This window comes from Toxorhynchites rutilus, chromosome 3 (genome assembly GCF_029784135.1).
Source record: "Toxorhynchites rutilus septentrionalis strain SRP chromosome 3, ASM2978413v1, whole genome shotgun sequence".
Classification (NCBI taxonomy): domain Eukaryota; kingdom Metazoa; phylum Arthropoda; class Insecta; order Diptera; family Culicidae; genus Toxorhynchites; species Toxorhynchites rutilus.
Genome location: NC_073746.1, coordinates 322,746,782 through 322,763,607, shown reverse-complemented (window position 1 = coordinate 322,763,607; position 16,826 = coordinate 322,746,782). Strand labels below are relative to the sequence as shown.

General features: G+C 39.1%; 1 protein-coding gene across 1 annotated transcript in view; it reads right to left on the bottom strand.

The window, feature by feature from the left end:
- Positions 1-925: 925 nt before the first annotated feature.
- The window catches only part of LOC129775317 (cryptochrome-1-like), a 46,012-nt gene continuing 30,111 nt past the window's right edge, over positions 926-16,826 (bottom strand). Inside the window, exons 3-5 of the mRNA XM_055779923.1 lie at positions 16,180-16,431; positions 15,225-16,122; positions 926-2,081 (exon numbers count right to left, since the gene is read on the bottom strand). Of these exons, the coding sequence (XP_055635898.1) occupies positions 1,032-2,081; positions 15,225-16,122; positions 16,180-16,431 (2,200 nt within the window). The 3' untranslated portion in view covers positions 926-1,031. The remainder of the gene's footprint in view (positions 2,082-15,224; positions 16,123-16,179; positions 16,432-16,826) is intronic.

The window sequence follows — 16,826 nt, the reverse complement described above, 5'->3', positions numbered from 1 at the left end:
CCACTTTACCTCCAAGCAAAAAAAAACTTCGATTTTTCACCTTTTTTATAATCATGAAAAAAGTACTATTTTGAATTTTTATAGTTGAACTATGATATTCTACGAAAAACGGGAATTGAAGCAGCAGTATTTGGACGCTGGAAATGGGCATATTCCTTAGGGTGACCTCTATGCCCCCACTTCCTCTATTGGATTGTTCGAAGAGTGTGAAATGAATTGAATTTGTGAAATGAAAGACATTTTTCATAGTGCATCTTGTCGCTGTCATGAACGATCGAAATCAATTATTTCAACCTTTCGGCGATTTTGCCAGCAGTTATCTAGCGATTCGCTCAATCAACACCTTTATTTTGCCTATGTCAGTTTCAACTGTTGAAACATCGCACAGTTTCCGATAGCGAAACAGGAAAGTATATCGAAACTTCTGATTCCGAATGTCCGTATTTGCTAAGGTTCTAAATATAAACTAATGAACAAAATCAAACAAGCTTTCACATAAACAAGTATCTCAATATCAGTTGTCAATCCACGTATCTTATGTGTGAAGTTGACTGTGAAACAATATATCCAGTAGATGATAAAAACGAAGTTGTTTTTCCAATAAATTCAAAAAGCGAACATGAAAAACAACTGTCCTTCTTTGAATACCACTCAAAAAGTGTGATATGATGTAAGGTGTCGTGCACAAATTACGTAACGCAAAAAATCCGGATTTTGGACCCCCTCCCCCCTACGTAACGCAATTTCCTATCTCTAATACACAGAAAGTAACGCAACCTTGACCCCCGCCCCCCTTATCGCGTTACGTAATTTGTGCACGACGCCTAAGGAACCAAAATTTAGTCCATAGTGGACCGCAAGGCTTTCGGAATAGTCTTTTACAACTTCATAATCCTCTACGAACAATACTCGAAAAAGGACAATATTTCTACGACTGAGGCCACAAATTTTTGGAACATAAACATAGTTGTATGTATGCATCCGGGTAGGAATCCATCGAAAACACAGATAAAACACTCCAAACGTTCCCTTCAATCGGCTGTGGTCAGTTTCTCTTCGTTGGACGGAAGCTGCTGCATCGGTAGCTGTACCGAAAATGTTTGCGGCTGATGGTGGATAACCCCGTAGGGATTATGGATCGGTTGACTTGTTTCCTGGTTCTGTTGTGACTTCTGGTAGCTGATTTCGGTCGTCGTATCCATCGGACGTGACGACTGCTCATTATTCTGCTGGTACTGGTGCTCTACCGAGTCCTCGTCCCGTGCATGACTGTAAAACACCGGATTACGCATACCGTAGCCTGAATTAAAGTTGTCCGTGTATTCAACCTTGAACTGGCTGTTGTACAAATTTTCTTGATTTCTCTCGTACTCGAAACTGTTTGACTCTATTTTTCCTGTAGTGCCACTACTCAACGGTATCAAACTGCTGTTTAACTGATTCTGGAGCGTGAGGAAATGCGCGTTAATCATTCTGTTATTGGCAGCCATTTTGGGGTTTTCTGGTTTGATCGTGACATTCGCGGATGCTTGGCGCGATATGAAATTTCTATACTGTCCAATGTGAGGCTGGTGATCAATCAGATGTTGCTGCTGTTGCTGTTGATGAAGTTGATGAGATTGTGTATGCTGCTGTTGTAGCTGTGATTGTATTTCTCCTCCGATCGGTGATCGATTTTTGCGGTAGGTTATGATTTTGGTATTTGCGTCGATTTGTGTCAATGGGTTGCTACCGCACATGTAGTTTCCAGAGCTGTTCACGCAAGACATTATCGTGGTCGGGCTGGGACTGTCGTTCAGGCTGCTAGCGTTCATGTGCTGCATCTTTCCGGGAGTCATCACTCCGGTAATTGCCGAGCCACCCTTCTCAGTGCATTCGCAATCGTTCGTATTGCCACTGTGCGGACTGCGGAATTTGGACAGATGTTGGTATACCTGTTTGATGCGTTCCATATTGGCACGGCTGGCGATTGCGTGATTTACCATTGGCAGCGGATAGTCCTTGCCGATGATGCACTTCGCTGCCCGCTGTATGCTCTCGGATGCATTCCATGGCTCGTGGATGTAGCGCGTTGGGAAATTCTAGAGTTTCATTTGGAAGATATAAAAAGACAAATAGTACCAATTATGTATCTCTTAGTAATGAATTTGTTTTATTTTTTAGCAACCATAACTTCTATAAGTTGTTTTTTAAGTATAAGTTGTATGAATAATGAAAAAAATCTGTAATAAAATTACAAATGCTTATGACCAATTCCATGAGGTTATGTACAAAGAAACCAAATTTCAAATCAAGTTTTAGGAGAAATATGAAAACGTTATCGGAACAAGCACTAGTTATAACATAAATTCTTTGAAACGAATTTGATGCATCAACCATTGAGAAGGGCGAGTTTAAAAAACTACATAATCATATTTAAAACATTTTAGGTTTTCCCTATTTTTATTTTTCTTGAGATATCTCTGCACTTACTTAACCAAACTTCAATGTCTATATAGAATTGAATATATAATAAAATATTTGCTTGAAGAGCCATGGCTAGACCTAAATTTTATTTTGTAATTTCTCAGAAACAAGCATTTGAAAAACAGGTATTTTGAAGCGTTGTCACGTTACAAAAATAGAACATTTTTTAGAATATCAGACGAACTCAATTCAAACATTTTTATACTTGTGTTTCTCTTAGCAAACAATGAAGATAAGAACCCCACAAAATTTGGTTATGATCGATCCATAAAAAGAGGAGCATCATCTGTCTCAAGTCAAGTCCCAAATTCTGTCTCATAGACAGTATTGCAGACTGCAACATCCCAATTATGAGAATACTTGTAATACTAACCTCGAGCCAACCGCGAGTAATCCGTTACATATTACTAACATAGTTGTAAGGCAAACATTGTCGAAATATTGAACTCCCGGCCCTGCCAGGCTAACGCCATATGAGCCTTAATAAAAATATATATTTTGGATAAAAAATCTGTCTCAAGAAGTTTTTGTTAGACGGTACAACGATTCACCCCTCTATTATTTACCTGTGATGCAAGTCCAAGCCACCTATCAGTGTAAATACCTTGTTCGAATAATACAGGTCGGACTCAATTATCCGGAGCATACATCAGCAAGCCGTGGAATAAAGGTGATGTATAATTTTCATCATAACGAATATTGCAGATTTTCTTTGTGACTTTTTCTTGTAAGTCATTTCAGTGTTTGAAAGACTATTTCCGGAAGAAGTTGTGTACTTCCCGCTGTTTTGACCCTCGGAGCAGAATTTCTGAAGATATTCAATATTCAAAACTTTTTTTGACGGAATTTCGAAAGAAGCCGGAATTATTTTTCAAGTGTTTTTTGGAGTGTGAAGCTTCCATTGGACCCGCTTCAAGGATTTTAGAAGTTCTCTGACATTCATCTAGATACATTTAAGATAAGTTTTCGTTTTATTTTTCTTTCACGCATACGTATACATATACATATACATACACATATTTCATTTTATTTTATTTATTCATTTATTTTCTTTTTTAATTTTATCATTTAATATTTGCGTGTTCTAAAAAATCTTCTCTCTCATTTTTACGACTTTTTTATTTGAAAAATGGAGGGTAATGAACCCTCCGATGCTGAAATGAGGGTCTCAGACCCTCCTCCAGATGGTTTAACGATTTCTCTAGGAAAAAAACAAAAACAATCGCAGTCAAACTCTTCGTCTGTAACAAATAGTGACTCTGTTCTCCGCTCTTCGACACAATCTCTGCCTAACTCTGCTCAACTTCCACGTATTAGATAATACCAGAACGCCCCGGCATCATCGAAAAACCGTTGGGTGGTATTCTTCCGTCCCAAAGGGAAACCTCTAAGAGTATCTCAAATTTGCAAAGACCTGACGTCTAACTACTCAGGTGTCTTAGAAATGACGAAAGTCAATAAAGATAAACTTCGTGTTGTGCTCTCAAATTACAAAGATGCTAACGCGATAGTGAAAAACTCTTTGTTCACTAATGAATATAGAGTTTATATTCCGGCTCACATTGTTGAAATCGATGGTGTACTTACGGAAAAATCTCTTCAACTTCAAGATTTTGTAAAAGCTAAGGGTATCTTTCACAATGCAAATATTCCACATATTAAAGTTTTGGAGGTGAGATCTCTGAACTCTTTGATATCTGAGGGTACAGAAAAAAAGTATTATCCATCTGGCTCTTTTAGAATTTCCTTCGAAGGCACAGCACTTCCAAATTATGTGCTTATCGACAAACTTCGTCTTCCAGTTCGGTTATATACCCCTAAAATAATGACTTGCCTAAATTGCAATCAGTTAGGTCACACTAAAACCTACTGTTGTAATAAAACGAAATGCTCAAAATGGGGTGACGACCATGACGAAGTCACTTGTAACAAAGATGCTGATAAATGTATCTTTTGTGGAGATGTTCCTCATACAATTAAGGATTGTCCGAAATACAAATTACGTTCGATGAAACTCAAGCAATCACTTAAGGATCGTTCTAATCGATCCTTCGCTGATATGCTCAAGGCAGCTTCACCTCAGGTGCCCGAGGCTTCAGAAAATCCTTTCTCTGTTTTATCAGAGGATGATGATTCGGATTCTCAATTTGATCCAGTAATCACAGGAAGAGTCAGGAAGAGGAAAATTGCTTCTTCCTCTAAGCCATCTAAAAAAAGAGGATTGATCTCTAACAAGCCAGAATCTTCAAATTATTCTGCTCTACCCAAGAATAACCCTCCTGGTTGGAGACCTTCAAATTATGACGTTCATTTCCCTGAATTGTCAAGCCATTCTCAATTTACTTCTCAATCGGTTCCTGATCCCTCATCTTTTTCAGGAGGTTTTTCCTTTTCATCAATTGTTCAATGGATTCTTGATTTTTTCGGAATATCAGATTCAATGAAAGGTATCATTTTTGCTTGGCTTCCTTCTATCAGCCAGATAGCTAAACAAATGACTTCAAAGTGGCCCCTCCTTTCGTTCATTAATTTCGATGTCTAATTTATTGGACGATTCAGGTAAATCCTCTATTTTGCAGTGGAATTGTAGAAGTATTCTTCCTAAACTTGATTCTTTCAAGCAAATGCTCCATTTTTTGAATTGTGATGCGTTTACTCTTTCTGGAACATGGCTTCGTTCGGACAATGTGTTAAACATCCATGCTTTTAATATTATCCGTTTAGACCGCGATGATTGCTATGGAGGAGTTCTCATAGGTATTAAAAAATGCTACCCATTTTACAGGATTCCCCTGCCTTTAGTCTCAGGAATTGAAATTCTAGCGTGCCAGGTACGTATCAAGGGTAAAGATTTATGCATTGCTTCTATTTATATTCCTCCAAGAACTATGCTTAATTATAGAAATCTTGTGAATATAGTTGAACTTTTACCGCAACCTAATCTTATTTTGGGAGATTTCAACTCTCATGGAATTGGATGGGGTGAGTCTTTTGATGATCGAAGGGCCAATTTGATTTATGATCTTTGCGAGGACTTCAACATGGCAATTTTGAATACAGGTGATGTAACAAGAATCGCTCCATCTTCAGGCCGCGCTAGTTGCTTAGATTTGTCTCTGTGTTCTTCCTCTTTTTCTTTAGATTGTAATTGGAATGTCATCCAAGATCCACATGGAAGTGATCATTTGCCAATCACTATTTCCATTTCAAATAATTCAAAATCGTCTGAAACAACAAATATTCAGCATGATTTATCTAGAAGAAATTGATTGGAAGAGATTCTCTTCAATTATTTCAGAATCGGTGGCATTAGTTCATGAGTTACCCCCGCTGGAAGAATATAATTTTCTAACTGGTTTAATTCTTGACAGTGCTATTGATGCTCAGACGAAGCGCTTTCCTGGTAATTCGTTTCGTAGACGTCCTCCTAATCTATGGTGGGACCAAAAATGTACAAATCTCTATAAAGATAAATCGAATGCGTTCAAGGATTGGCGAAAATTGGGCACCCGTGAACGTTATGATAACTACATTTATCTGGAGCGTAAATTCAAAAGCTTCATTAAAGCTAAAAAGAGAGGCTATTGGCGTCATTTTGTAAATGGGCTTTCACGAGAGACTTCCTTGAGCACTCTTTGGAGAGTTGCCAGACAAATGAGAAATTCATCTCATTCAAATGAAGAAGTTGAATATTCAGAAAGGTGGATTTTTGACTTTGCCAAGAAGATATGTCCAGACTCTGCCCCCGCACCTTCTCCCTTCTTAGAGACATCTGATGATGTTGAGCCTCCGTTTAGTATGACTGAATTTTCTCTTGCCCTTCTTTCTTGCAACAACACGGCTCCAGGGTCAGATAGGATCAAATTTAATTTGTTGAAAAATCTACCTGATAATGCGATGAGACGTTTGTTGAAACTGTTCAATGCTTTCCTTGAGCAGAATATTGTTCCGCATGAGTGGCGACAAATTAAAGTTATAGCTATTCTGAAACCTGGTAAACCTGCGTCTGATTATAATTCTTATAGACCAATTGCAATGCTATCTTGCATTCGCAAATTACTAGAAAAAATGATTCTCCATCGTTTAGACAGCTGGGTTGAATCTAATAATCTTCTCTCGCCATCGCAGTTCGGGTTTCGTAGAGGCAAAGGAACCAATGATTGTCTTGCGCTTCTTTCATCAGAGGTTGACTTTGCCTTGTGTAGTAAGCAACAAATGGCATCAGTGTTCCTAGATATCAAAGGTGCGTTCGATTCTGTTTCCATTGAAGTTCTTTTTCAAAAACTTCTTCTAAATGGGTTTTCCCAGAAATTAAATTTTCTGTTTAACCTAATGCGGGAAAAACATATGAGTTTTTCTCATGGTTCTTCGTCAGTTTTACGCATTAGCTACATGGGTCTTCCTCAAGGCTCATGTCTTAGTCCAATTCTTTACAACTTCTATGTAAATGATATTGATGTTTGTTTATCGGGAAATTGTACTTTGAGACAGTTTGCAGATGATTGTGTTGTATCGGTAACAGGCAAAGACAACACCGATCTTCATAATCCTTTGCAAGATTCTCTTGACAATTTGGTTGATTGGGCCTGTAGATTGGGTATTGAATTTTCTACTGAGAAGACAGAGATGGTTGTATTCTCAAGAAAACATCATCCTGCACAAATACAGCTTAAACTTTTGGATAGACTATTCGTCACTCGATGTCATTCAAGTATTTAGGTGTTGTGTTTGACTCCAAAGGAACATGGGGTAAACACATAGACTACTTGAAACAAAAATGTCAGAAAAGAATAAATTTTCTTCGATCCATAACAGGAACTTGGTGGGGAGCTCATCCTGAGGATTTGATTAGGTTGTATAAAACAACCATTTTATCTGTTATGGAGTATGGTAGTTTTTGCTTCAGGTCCGCTGCCTGTACCCATATTTTGCATCTGGAAAGGATTCAATATCGCTGTTTGCGTATTGCTCTAGGATGTATGCAGTCAACACATACAATGAGCCTAGAAATTCTAGCTGGCATACTTCCTCTTTCCGTACGTTTTTTCGAGTTATCATTCCGTTTTTTAATACGGTGTGAAACACTTAATCCGAAGGTGATAGCAAACTTAGAAAAAATGTTGAACTCAGGCGTTCGATCTAGGCGAATGTCTCTATATCATGAATTTATGACTTTGGAAAGTCCATCTGCTTTATCTGGTTTCCAGATCATTCCTTCAATTTTGTTCAATTCCTCTATTACTATTGACCTGTCAATGAAGGATTATGTGCATAATATTTCAGATGATCTCCGCCATTTAGTTATACCTGCGATATTCCTGTCAAGGTATAAACATATTGACCCAACCAAAACTTTTTTTACTGATGGATCTAGTCTTAATGGATCCACAGGCTTTGGTATATTCAATATCAACTTCTTCACTTTTCGTAGGTTTAGTTTACCCTGTTCGGTGTTTGTTGCAGAATTGGCTGCAATATACATGGCCTTACTCCATATTCAGACCTTGGCCCCATATCACTTTTTCATTTTTTCTGATAGTCTAAGCTCTTTAGAGGTACTCCGTTCAGTGAGAACTAGATATACGTCGTATTTCTTATCTGAAATCCATCAACTTTTAAGTGCTCTGATTACTAGTTCATTTAATATCACTTTCGTATGGATTCCGTCTCATTGTTCGATACCTGGAAATGAGAAAGCAGATTTTCTTGCTAAGAAGGGCACTATGGAAGGAGACTTATTCTATAGGCCTATTACTTTCGATGAATATCTTCATTTTCCTCGTGAACGGGCACTTGTATCTTGGCAGTCAAGTTGGAATAGTAGTGATAAAGGCCGATGGCTATATTCTATCATTCCTAGGGTTTCTCTCAAACCATGGTTTAAAGGATATAATTTTTCTCGTGATTTTATACGGGTAGTGTGCAGACTCATGTCTAACCATTATTCTTCGAATGCACATCTTTTTCGAATTAACATCAGTGATAGTAACCTATGCGTGTGTGGTATAGGATATCAGGATATTGATCATATTGTGTGGTTTTGTTCTGAGTTTCAAAATGACAGGTTATCTTTAATAGAAAATTTTCGCAATAAGGGAATGCCACCTAATTTTCCGATTCGCGACGCTCTGGCGACTCGTAATATTGATGCTATTTCTTTAATTTATGATTTTCTCAAATCCATACACTTTCAAATATGAATATATATGTTTAGTTTTCCTTTATTGTTTTGATTTTTATTATTAGCGTTTCCTTTTCTCTATTTCAACTTTTTTCTTCAGAATTCGAAAAGTGAGCAGATTTTCATCCCTTCCCTAGTCCCAAGGAGATAACTAGTTCCTAGGAGATGGTCATCTCTGCAACAAGAAGCCTATAATATTATCTTATTGTGAATTTTGTCATATTGTTTGTCCATATTGTAACATTTTTCGAAAAGATAATAGGGTTTTTATGCCTTTTTGAGAAAGAACATTGGCATTGTTCTACTCAAAGAGGCTTTTCCCTATTCATAAATACGGCTCATTGTTACTTAATGTTGCTGAGCCATTTGAAAATAAATTTAGTACACCAAAACATCAATTATCCGGAGCATCATATTTTTGAATTTTCTTATTTTTAGATCGGGAACTTTGAATATTTTGTATAATAATTCCATATTGAATAATCAATATTGGTACCAAATGAAAGGGTTTGACTAGCAGAACACAGTTATTTAAGAAAAACGTAAATCCAAGATGGCGGCCACTACAAAATGGCGAATTACATATTTTCTCAGAACCCCATAAATATGGATATCAAATGAAATGGATTAACTAGTAAAACACAGTTATTTATGAAAAATGAAAATCCAAAATGGGCGCCACCACAAAATGGCGCCATATATTTCTGTCCTAACTTTCTTCGGAATATTTTCATGATGTACTGTATTCTATTAGTCAAATCATTTCATTTGATACCGATGTTGAGGGGATAGCAAAAAAAATAGTCGACCATTTACTGGCGGCCATCCTTTTGAATGTATGTTGTTTATTATGTTTTGTGTTCTCCAAGTCATCCATTTCAGCCATTTTTTAGCGACGGCCAAATTGCAATTTTGTAGATCATGAAATACGCAGTTTTATAATGACACTAGAATTAAAGGTGTCTTCCAAATATCAGATCAATCTGTGAACAGGAACGGGGTTAATTTTCTATTAATGTGGGATAACCCTATAAACATTCCAACATACATACAAACAGGTCAAGCTGAATGATACCATTTAAAAAGTAAATAGTTATTTAGGGCAACGATCACTCTGGAATTGGATTTTTCGTGATCTGCTATGTTCTACTAGTCAATCCCTTTCATTTGATATACATATTGATGGGGTTCTGAGAAAATATGTAATCCGCCATTTTGTAGCGTCCTCCATCTTGGATTTACACTTTTCATAAATAACTGTGTGCAAGTCAAGCCCTTTACATAAAACCCTTTCACTCTCTAACCCCCATTCTCTATTTTTCCATCGTGATTTGAATATTATTATAAACAATATCTAAATATTGCATTTATCCGCCGTTTGTTTTTCAAACAAAACGAATTTTTTACGTTGTTAAATTAGAAAAGGGATTATGTCTGTTTCATCGAACTTCCATCCACATATGCCCAAGTAACCTCAATTAGCCTAAAGCCTGACGCATCACCGGTGAGTAGGAAGCCTTGTTGAATGAGTGAATAATTCATTGTTTATTGAAATTCATCAAATCACTAAATGAATACTAAAATGAAATAACTATCTGGAGTCGGCGATGAGACACACGCCGTTCATAAGACACTCTCCATCGTCTTCTTCAATGGCACTAACGTTCGCTGTTTAAAGTAATACTATGACTTGCGTTATTTTTGTTGAGATTTTATGCCAAGCAACACGCCTTGAATGTATTCTGAGTGACAAGTTCTATACTTTGTGTGACCAATGTCCAAATCAGACGAAAATTTCTGTGACGAAAAATCCCTCAGCTGTTCTAAAAGAACAAGACGGATATTGCACAAGCATTTAGCAACAAGATCCTGCTATAGGTACTTCATTCACTATAAACATCATTACTCTTTTTGAATTAATGTTTATGAACATTATGAACAGAGGAGACGGAACAAACAAGTCATTCTACGTCATTCTGCGATTCTTAAAACCCAATCGACAGAAGCGGTGTAAGAAAGAATGCTATTGTCATATCAAAACGCAATTCATTTTCATGATATTACAGCATGAATTCGTGAAAATGATAATGGATTTTCAGGTGGAAAAGAACGCTTTTGGGACAAAAATCATATATTAAAATTAACTCTAACGTATCAAATATGTGTTCTATGTAAAAGGTTCACTCTTTTACATTCTCTGCATGTCCGGTGAAATCTTAAAATTATGTCTGATAATGATTTCATATCCATATAAAGAAAAAAAAATGTGATGCGTAAACTTGAGGAAGGAATAGTCCGAGTTGAGCCGTCTTTATTTATTTGTATTTGGCTAACAAACTATCCTTGTGTAGAATTTATTGGAGTTTTCAAAACTGCCTTTCGATTTGCGGTGCGATAGTTATTTATTGAATTATTCATCATCAAAGATGAAGAGGTAATTTTTCATTCAAACTAATATATCTCTGTGTGGGAAGGTTCTACAGGAACGTTCTTGGAACCAAATAAAAACTGGTTGATAAATTTAATTGGATTTGCTGTTGAGATGGTTAGCAAATTTTGTGCAGAATATTCTTAAAAAACAAAGAAAAATCGGTTTTCTCACGAAGTTACAGCATGTCAAAAATCACTTAAAATTTCCGACTTCGCACTCTGTCATTAATAAAGTTTCCAGAAGGGAAAAACGTAGAACATATGGGAATTCAATTTTCCGAATTTTCCGATTTTTCTCTCCGCTTTATTGATCTACGGAAAGAGACGAATACAACGAAATATAGATGACTCAAATTGAACCATTCCTTCTTCGGGTTTTGCGCTTACCAACAGATTTTGCCTTACATTTTTATTTATATAGATAGATAGATATAAGTTATGGAAATGCGTTATTTCGCCTGAAAATCCATTTCCACTTACGAACAAAGATCAATTTCAATAGCGCAAACATTGAATGGACTAACAACGCTTATTGATGTAATTTTCGAACATGTGGGAATTCAATTTTCCGAATTTTCCGACCTTCCTTCAGAATTTTCCGGTTTTTTTCTCCACTATATTGATATACGGGAAGAGACGAATACAACAAAATACAGGAGGCTAAAATCGGACCATCCCTTCTTCGGGTTTTCCGCTTACCAACAGATTTTGCCTTACATTTTTATTTATAAAGATTACCGGTAATTCGGTAATGGAAAATGACCCGGTATTACCGGTAAAACTGGTTAACAATCCCTACGACTGTCTGATATATAGTTTTCTTTTCTTGAAATATTCGTGTACAACGAGAGCAGCCGTTTTTTAGCAAACATCGCCCTAAAATGGAAAGTTACTGTATTGGTACACCGCCGTCTATCTTTTAAATTACAGGTAACCCTCAGTGTTGCCTAGTTTGATTATCCCTGTTTTATATAAATTGAAATGGGTCTCTAAAATGGGAAAAATTCGGAAAAATTGAATTCTCACATGTCCTGAAGTCTATTTTAGGCGGGATGAAGTTCGCCGGGTCAGCTAATCACTATAGAATGAAAGTCTCCTTCACAGTGTAGTTTCGAACTTTCCAGTTATTTTAGGTAAGTTAATCATCATCTCCAAAACTGAAAAAAAATAGATCAAAACATCGCAAAACTCTTTTTATCTTATAACTTTTTGCTACTTTCATGAAATGTATCTTGTTTATATGTGTGAGCTGCTGGTGTAATAATGTATCAAATGAATACACTGTTGTCGAAATTATATGCTCGGTTGCTTCAAAAAGACCGATGCGCACTTTTGCCCCGTGCGCACCTTTGCCCCGCACTACTCTACATATAGATTTATTTGCAACGATGAGACATTTGATTCGCTCATTTTCTTTATTACATAAATATTGAATTCAATTGTATCCGAAAAGTCTTCCATACAATGTCTAATTCAAATTCAAGTGGTGTCATCTGTTATCAATCGCGGATATATTGGGTTGGGGAAAAAGAAATGTCGTATATTGTCAATATATGGCAACATTTAAACATATCTTGTGGTGTACTTATCGCATCGGGTCATACTATACGGCTATTTAAAAACGATAATTTGTGCTACAAGTGTCGTTCTGACAGTGTTGTGATTGTCCTTTTCAGTCTCAAGTTATAGCGTGTCAAAGATGGAGTCCACCAAGCAAGAAATTCGCCATATTTTACGTTTTCACTACCTGCGAGGTAAAACTGCAACGAAGGCGGCCGAAAAAATTCGTGTAGTTTATGGACCCGATACTGTAACGATTCGCACAGCACAGCGTTGGTTTGATCGATTTCGTTTAGGTGTAGTGGCTGTCGAAGATAAAGGGTGTGTCACATCAAATTGCATCACGACAAAAAACGCTGTAGAAATTCGCCCTGTAGACCGATCCTTTTGAAAATTTTAGACAGTAAAATAAAAACTATTAATCAACTTTTGGCATTTTCTTTTTATTCATACTTCGAGCCCAAGCCCGTATGCTCGCACCTTCCTCTTGACCCCGTCCTTAAGGTTCTGTACAACGTCAGGTTGTAGTTTTTTTGAACAGAAATCCATTTTCTCTTGAAGTCCGCCTCCGATTTGACAACTTTTGGGTTCTTCCGGAGGGCCTGCTTCATAATTGCCCAATATTTCTCTATTGGGCGAAGCTCCGGCGCGTTGGGCGGGTTCATTTCCTTTGGCACGAAGGTGACCCCGTTGGCTTCGTACCACTCCAACACGTCCTTTGAATAGTGGCACGAAGCGAGATCCGGCCAGAAGATGGTCGGGCCCTCGTGCTGCTTCAATAGTGGTAGTAAGCGCTTCTGTAGGCACTCCTTAAGGTAAACCTGCCCGTTTACCGTGCCGGTCATCACGAAGGGGGCGCTCCGCTTTCCGCAAGAGCAGATCGCTTGCCACACCATGTACTTTTTGGCAAACTTGGATAGTTTCTGCTTGCGAATCTCCTCCGGAACTCTGAATTTGTCCTCTGCGGAGAAGAACAACAGGCCCGGCAGCTGACGAAAGTCCGCTTTGACGTAGGTTTCATCGTCCATTACCAGGCAATGCGGCTTCGTCAGCATTTCGGTGTACAGCTTCCGGGCTCGCGTCTTCCCCACCAAGTTTTGCCTTTCGTCGCGGTTAGGAGCCTTCTGAACCTTGTATGTACGCAGGCCCTCCCGCTGCTTGGTCCGCTGGACGAATGAACTTGACAAATTCAGCTTATTGGCGACATCTCGGACCGAACGCGCTTGTGATCTTTTTCACTGACGGAGCATCCATTTTTGCCGTTCTTCACCTTCCGGTCAATGGTTAGGTTCTCGAAGTATCGTTTTAGTACTCTGCTGACCGTGGATTGGACGATTCCCAGCATCTTACCGATGTCCCGATGTGACAACTCCGGATGTGACAACTCCGGAAATGAGTGCGCAGGATTAATTCACGACGCTCTTTTTCGTTCGACGACATTTTTCCAAATTTACGAAAAATTGACAGTGAAGCATGGCCAACATGATCTATACACTCTTATCTGATTATAAGCGAAAGCTGAAGATATAATTCCTAAAAATTAAATTTCTACAGCGTTTTTTCCGTGATGCAATTTGATGTGACACACCCTTTACACCCTGTGCTGGTAGGTCAATCGTCGTGGAAATCGATAAAATCTTTGAAATCATCCAAGTAGACCGGCATGTGAGCACTCGCTCGATTGGCCAGGAACTAGGTATAGACCATAAAACCGTTTGGAACCATTTGCAGAAGATTGGATTCCAAAAAAGGCTGGATGTATGGGTGCCACACGAGTTGACGCAAAAAAATCTTTTAGACCGAATCAACGCCTGCAATGCACTGCTGAACGGAACGAACTCGACCCATTTTTGAAGAAGATGATGACTGGTGATGAAGAGTGGATCACGTACGGCAACCTTAAGTGAAAAAAGTCGTGGTCGAAGCGCGGTGAGCGGGGCCCAAACTATCGCCAAGCTCGGATTGACGGCCAGGAAGGTTTTGCTGTGTGTTTGGTGGGATTGGAAGAGAATCATCCACTATGAGCTGCTCAACTATGGCCAGACCCTCAACTCGGTTCTCCACTGTGAGCAGCTTGACCGTTTGAAGCAGGCGATTGACCAGAAGCGGCCAGAAATGATCAATAGGAATGGTGTTGCTTTCCACCAGGACAACGCTCGGCCTCACACATCTTTGATGACCCGCCAGAAGCTACGGGATCTCGGATGGGATGTCCTATTGTACCCAGTTGGGCTCAAAAGAGGCTTGCGAAAACTGGCTGTTTGAGTTTTTTTTTGCAAATAAGGAGGGGGGGGGGGGTTTATAAGGGGGGGGATAATGAAATTGCCTTCTAAATGGCAACAAGTTTGCGAACAAAACGGTGCATATTTGACTTAAATTGGATAATATCAAGTATGTTAAATAAAGCGTCAAATTTCGATCAGAAATATGACATTTCTTTTTCCCCAACCCTATATAATAAAAAAAAAACTTCGGGAAGAAACGCGAATGTTCGAAACTATTGAAATTAAAACATGAATTTTAGGCGGGACGAAGTTCGCCGCCAATCGTTTGAATCTATCAAAAATCAAAACATCATCTTACATACCTTTAGCACGGGCAGGTAGCGCCGAATGTAGTCCCCGTTGGGGTCCGCTTTGCGACCAAACTTGACCGGACAGTAGCAGTGGAAAAATTGCTGAAAAAACGAAGAACAGGAGAGCCACATCCACATGCCCGCATTGACCGACCAGTCCGCATCGAGCAGCAACTCTTCGAACACCTTCATTCCCTCTTCCCATGAGATCCACAGATCTCCACGTGTTAGGAAACATGCGACCGCGTGTCGTGCCAGATGATGAATCCAGCCTTCCTCTCGAAGTTGCGTCATAATCGTATCGATCCAGGGGAATCCGGTTTGGCCACTGGCCCACTTGGCCAGCGCTTCCGCGTTCCGATCCCATGGAATTTGTACACAGATGGGATTTCCCACCATTTTGTCGAAGTTAGGATTTTTGGTCGCCGCACAGTAGAAAAACTCCCGCCAAAGCAATTGACCGTGGAGTGACAGTGGCGGATAAGCTTTCTTAATTTTTTTGAACAAATCTGTTAGCTGGTAGTAAAACAGCCTCGTGCTCAAACAGCCAAACCGTAGGTATGGCGAGAGGCCAGTTTGACTGGCAAACAGCGATTGAGGGGTCATCTTTGGCCGTCCAAAGGAGGCTACCCATGCTTTGCGCTCCAGATGACGCTCAAGGCGAACGAGAGCTTCTGTTTCGCCACCCACCCAAACGGGGGGCATAAGACCCTCGGTGTCGAAACCCAACTCCTCCAGCGTAGGTACTCCATACTTTTCATCGTGGTCATCGCTCACCATCGTTGTTGCGTTGCCGATTGTCTCTAGTGTGATTGCTGGTTCGGGCTGGGGCGGAGCTTCCATCGAGGCTATTATCGCTTGGAACTGATAATACGTGAGCGGAGCTCGTCCGCCATTTTTTTCGATTATTCTAGAAAAAATAAATAAATGAATCAATAGAATGCAATTCCGTTACCGAAGCACTAACTTTTCAAGCTTATAGAGTGTGTGGGACACAGCAGAGATGACCTCTATTCCCAGTTCTTTGCACATTTCTTGGATGCTGTGGTCGCGCACCTTGCCGAACGGCTCCGGGTCTTCTTCAAACGTGAGGCATGTGGTGTTCCATTCTTTGAACAATTTTGGCAACACATCAGCCGGCTGACCACGAATGACGAACAAACGTGAGTTAAGCTTCCGTAGGTTTCCGTCCAAATCCTCCAGGCACTGAAGCAAAAATCTGAAAATTAACAATAGCTGAATGAAAAAGGAAAGCAAATCCAAACAATCATATATAGTTGAATCAGTTGAGCCCCGCTGCCACGCACAGCTGTCCAGAGCAGAAATGCAATCCTTTCGCACCCTGGTGTTGGTAAATGCAAAAAAAAAGGAATGTATTCACATTGGTCCACACGTGCTTTTGAGTAATCTCCCACATTCAAAAGATTCATTGCGCACGTCTTTTAATTTGACATAGTTGTGAATTGCATGTTAAATCCAGTCATTCGCAACATGCCGGTACGCTTTGGGCACTACTGAGCAAAACTCTGGAAACGTCATTTTCAAGAAGAATTTTCTCTTAAAGACGACTTTAGTTCTTTTGTGGGTAACGTGTGGCAGCTGGCGTGAGTTTAA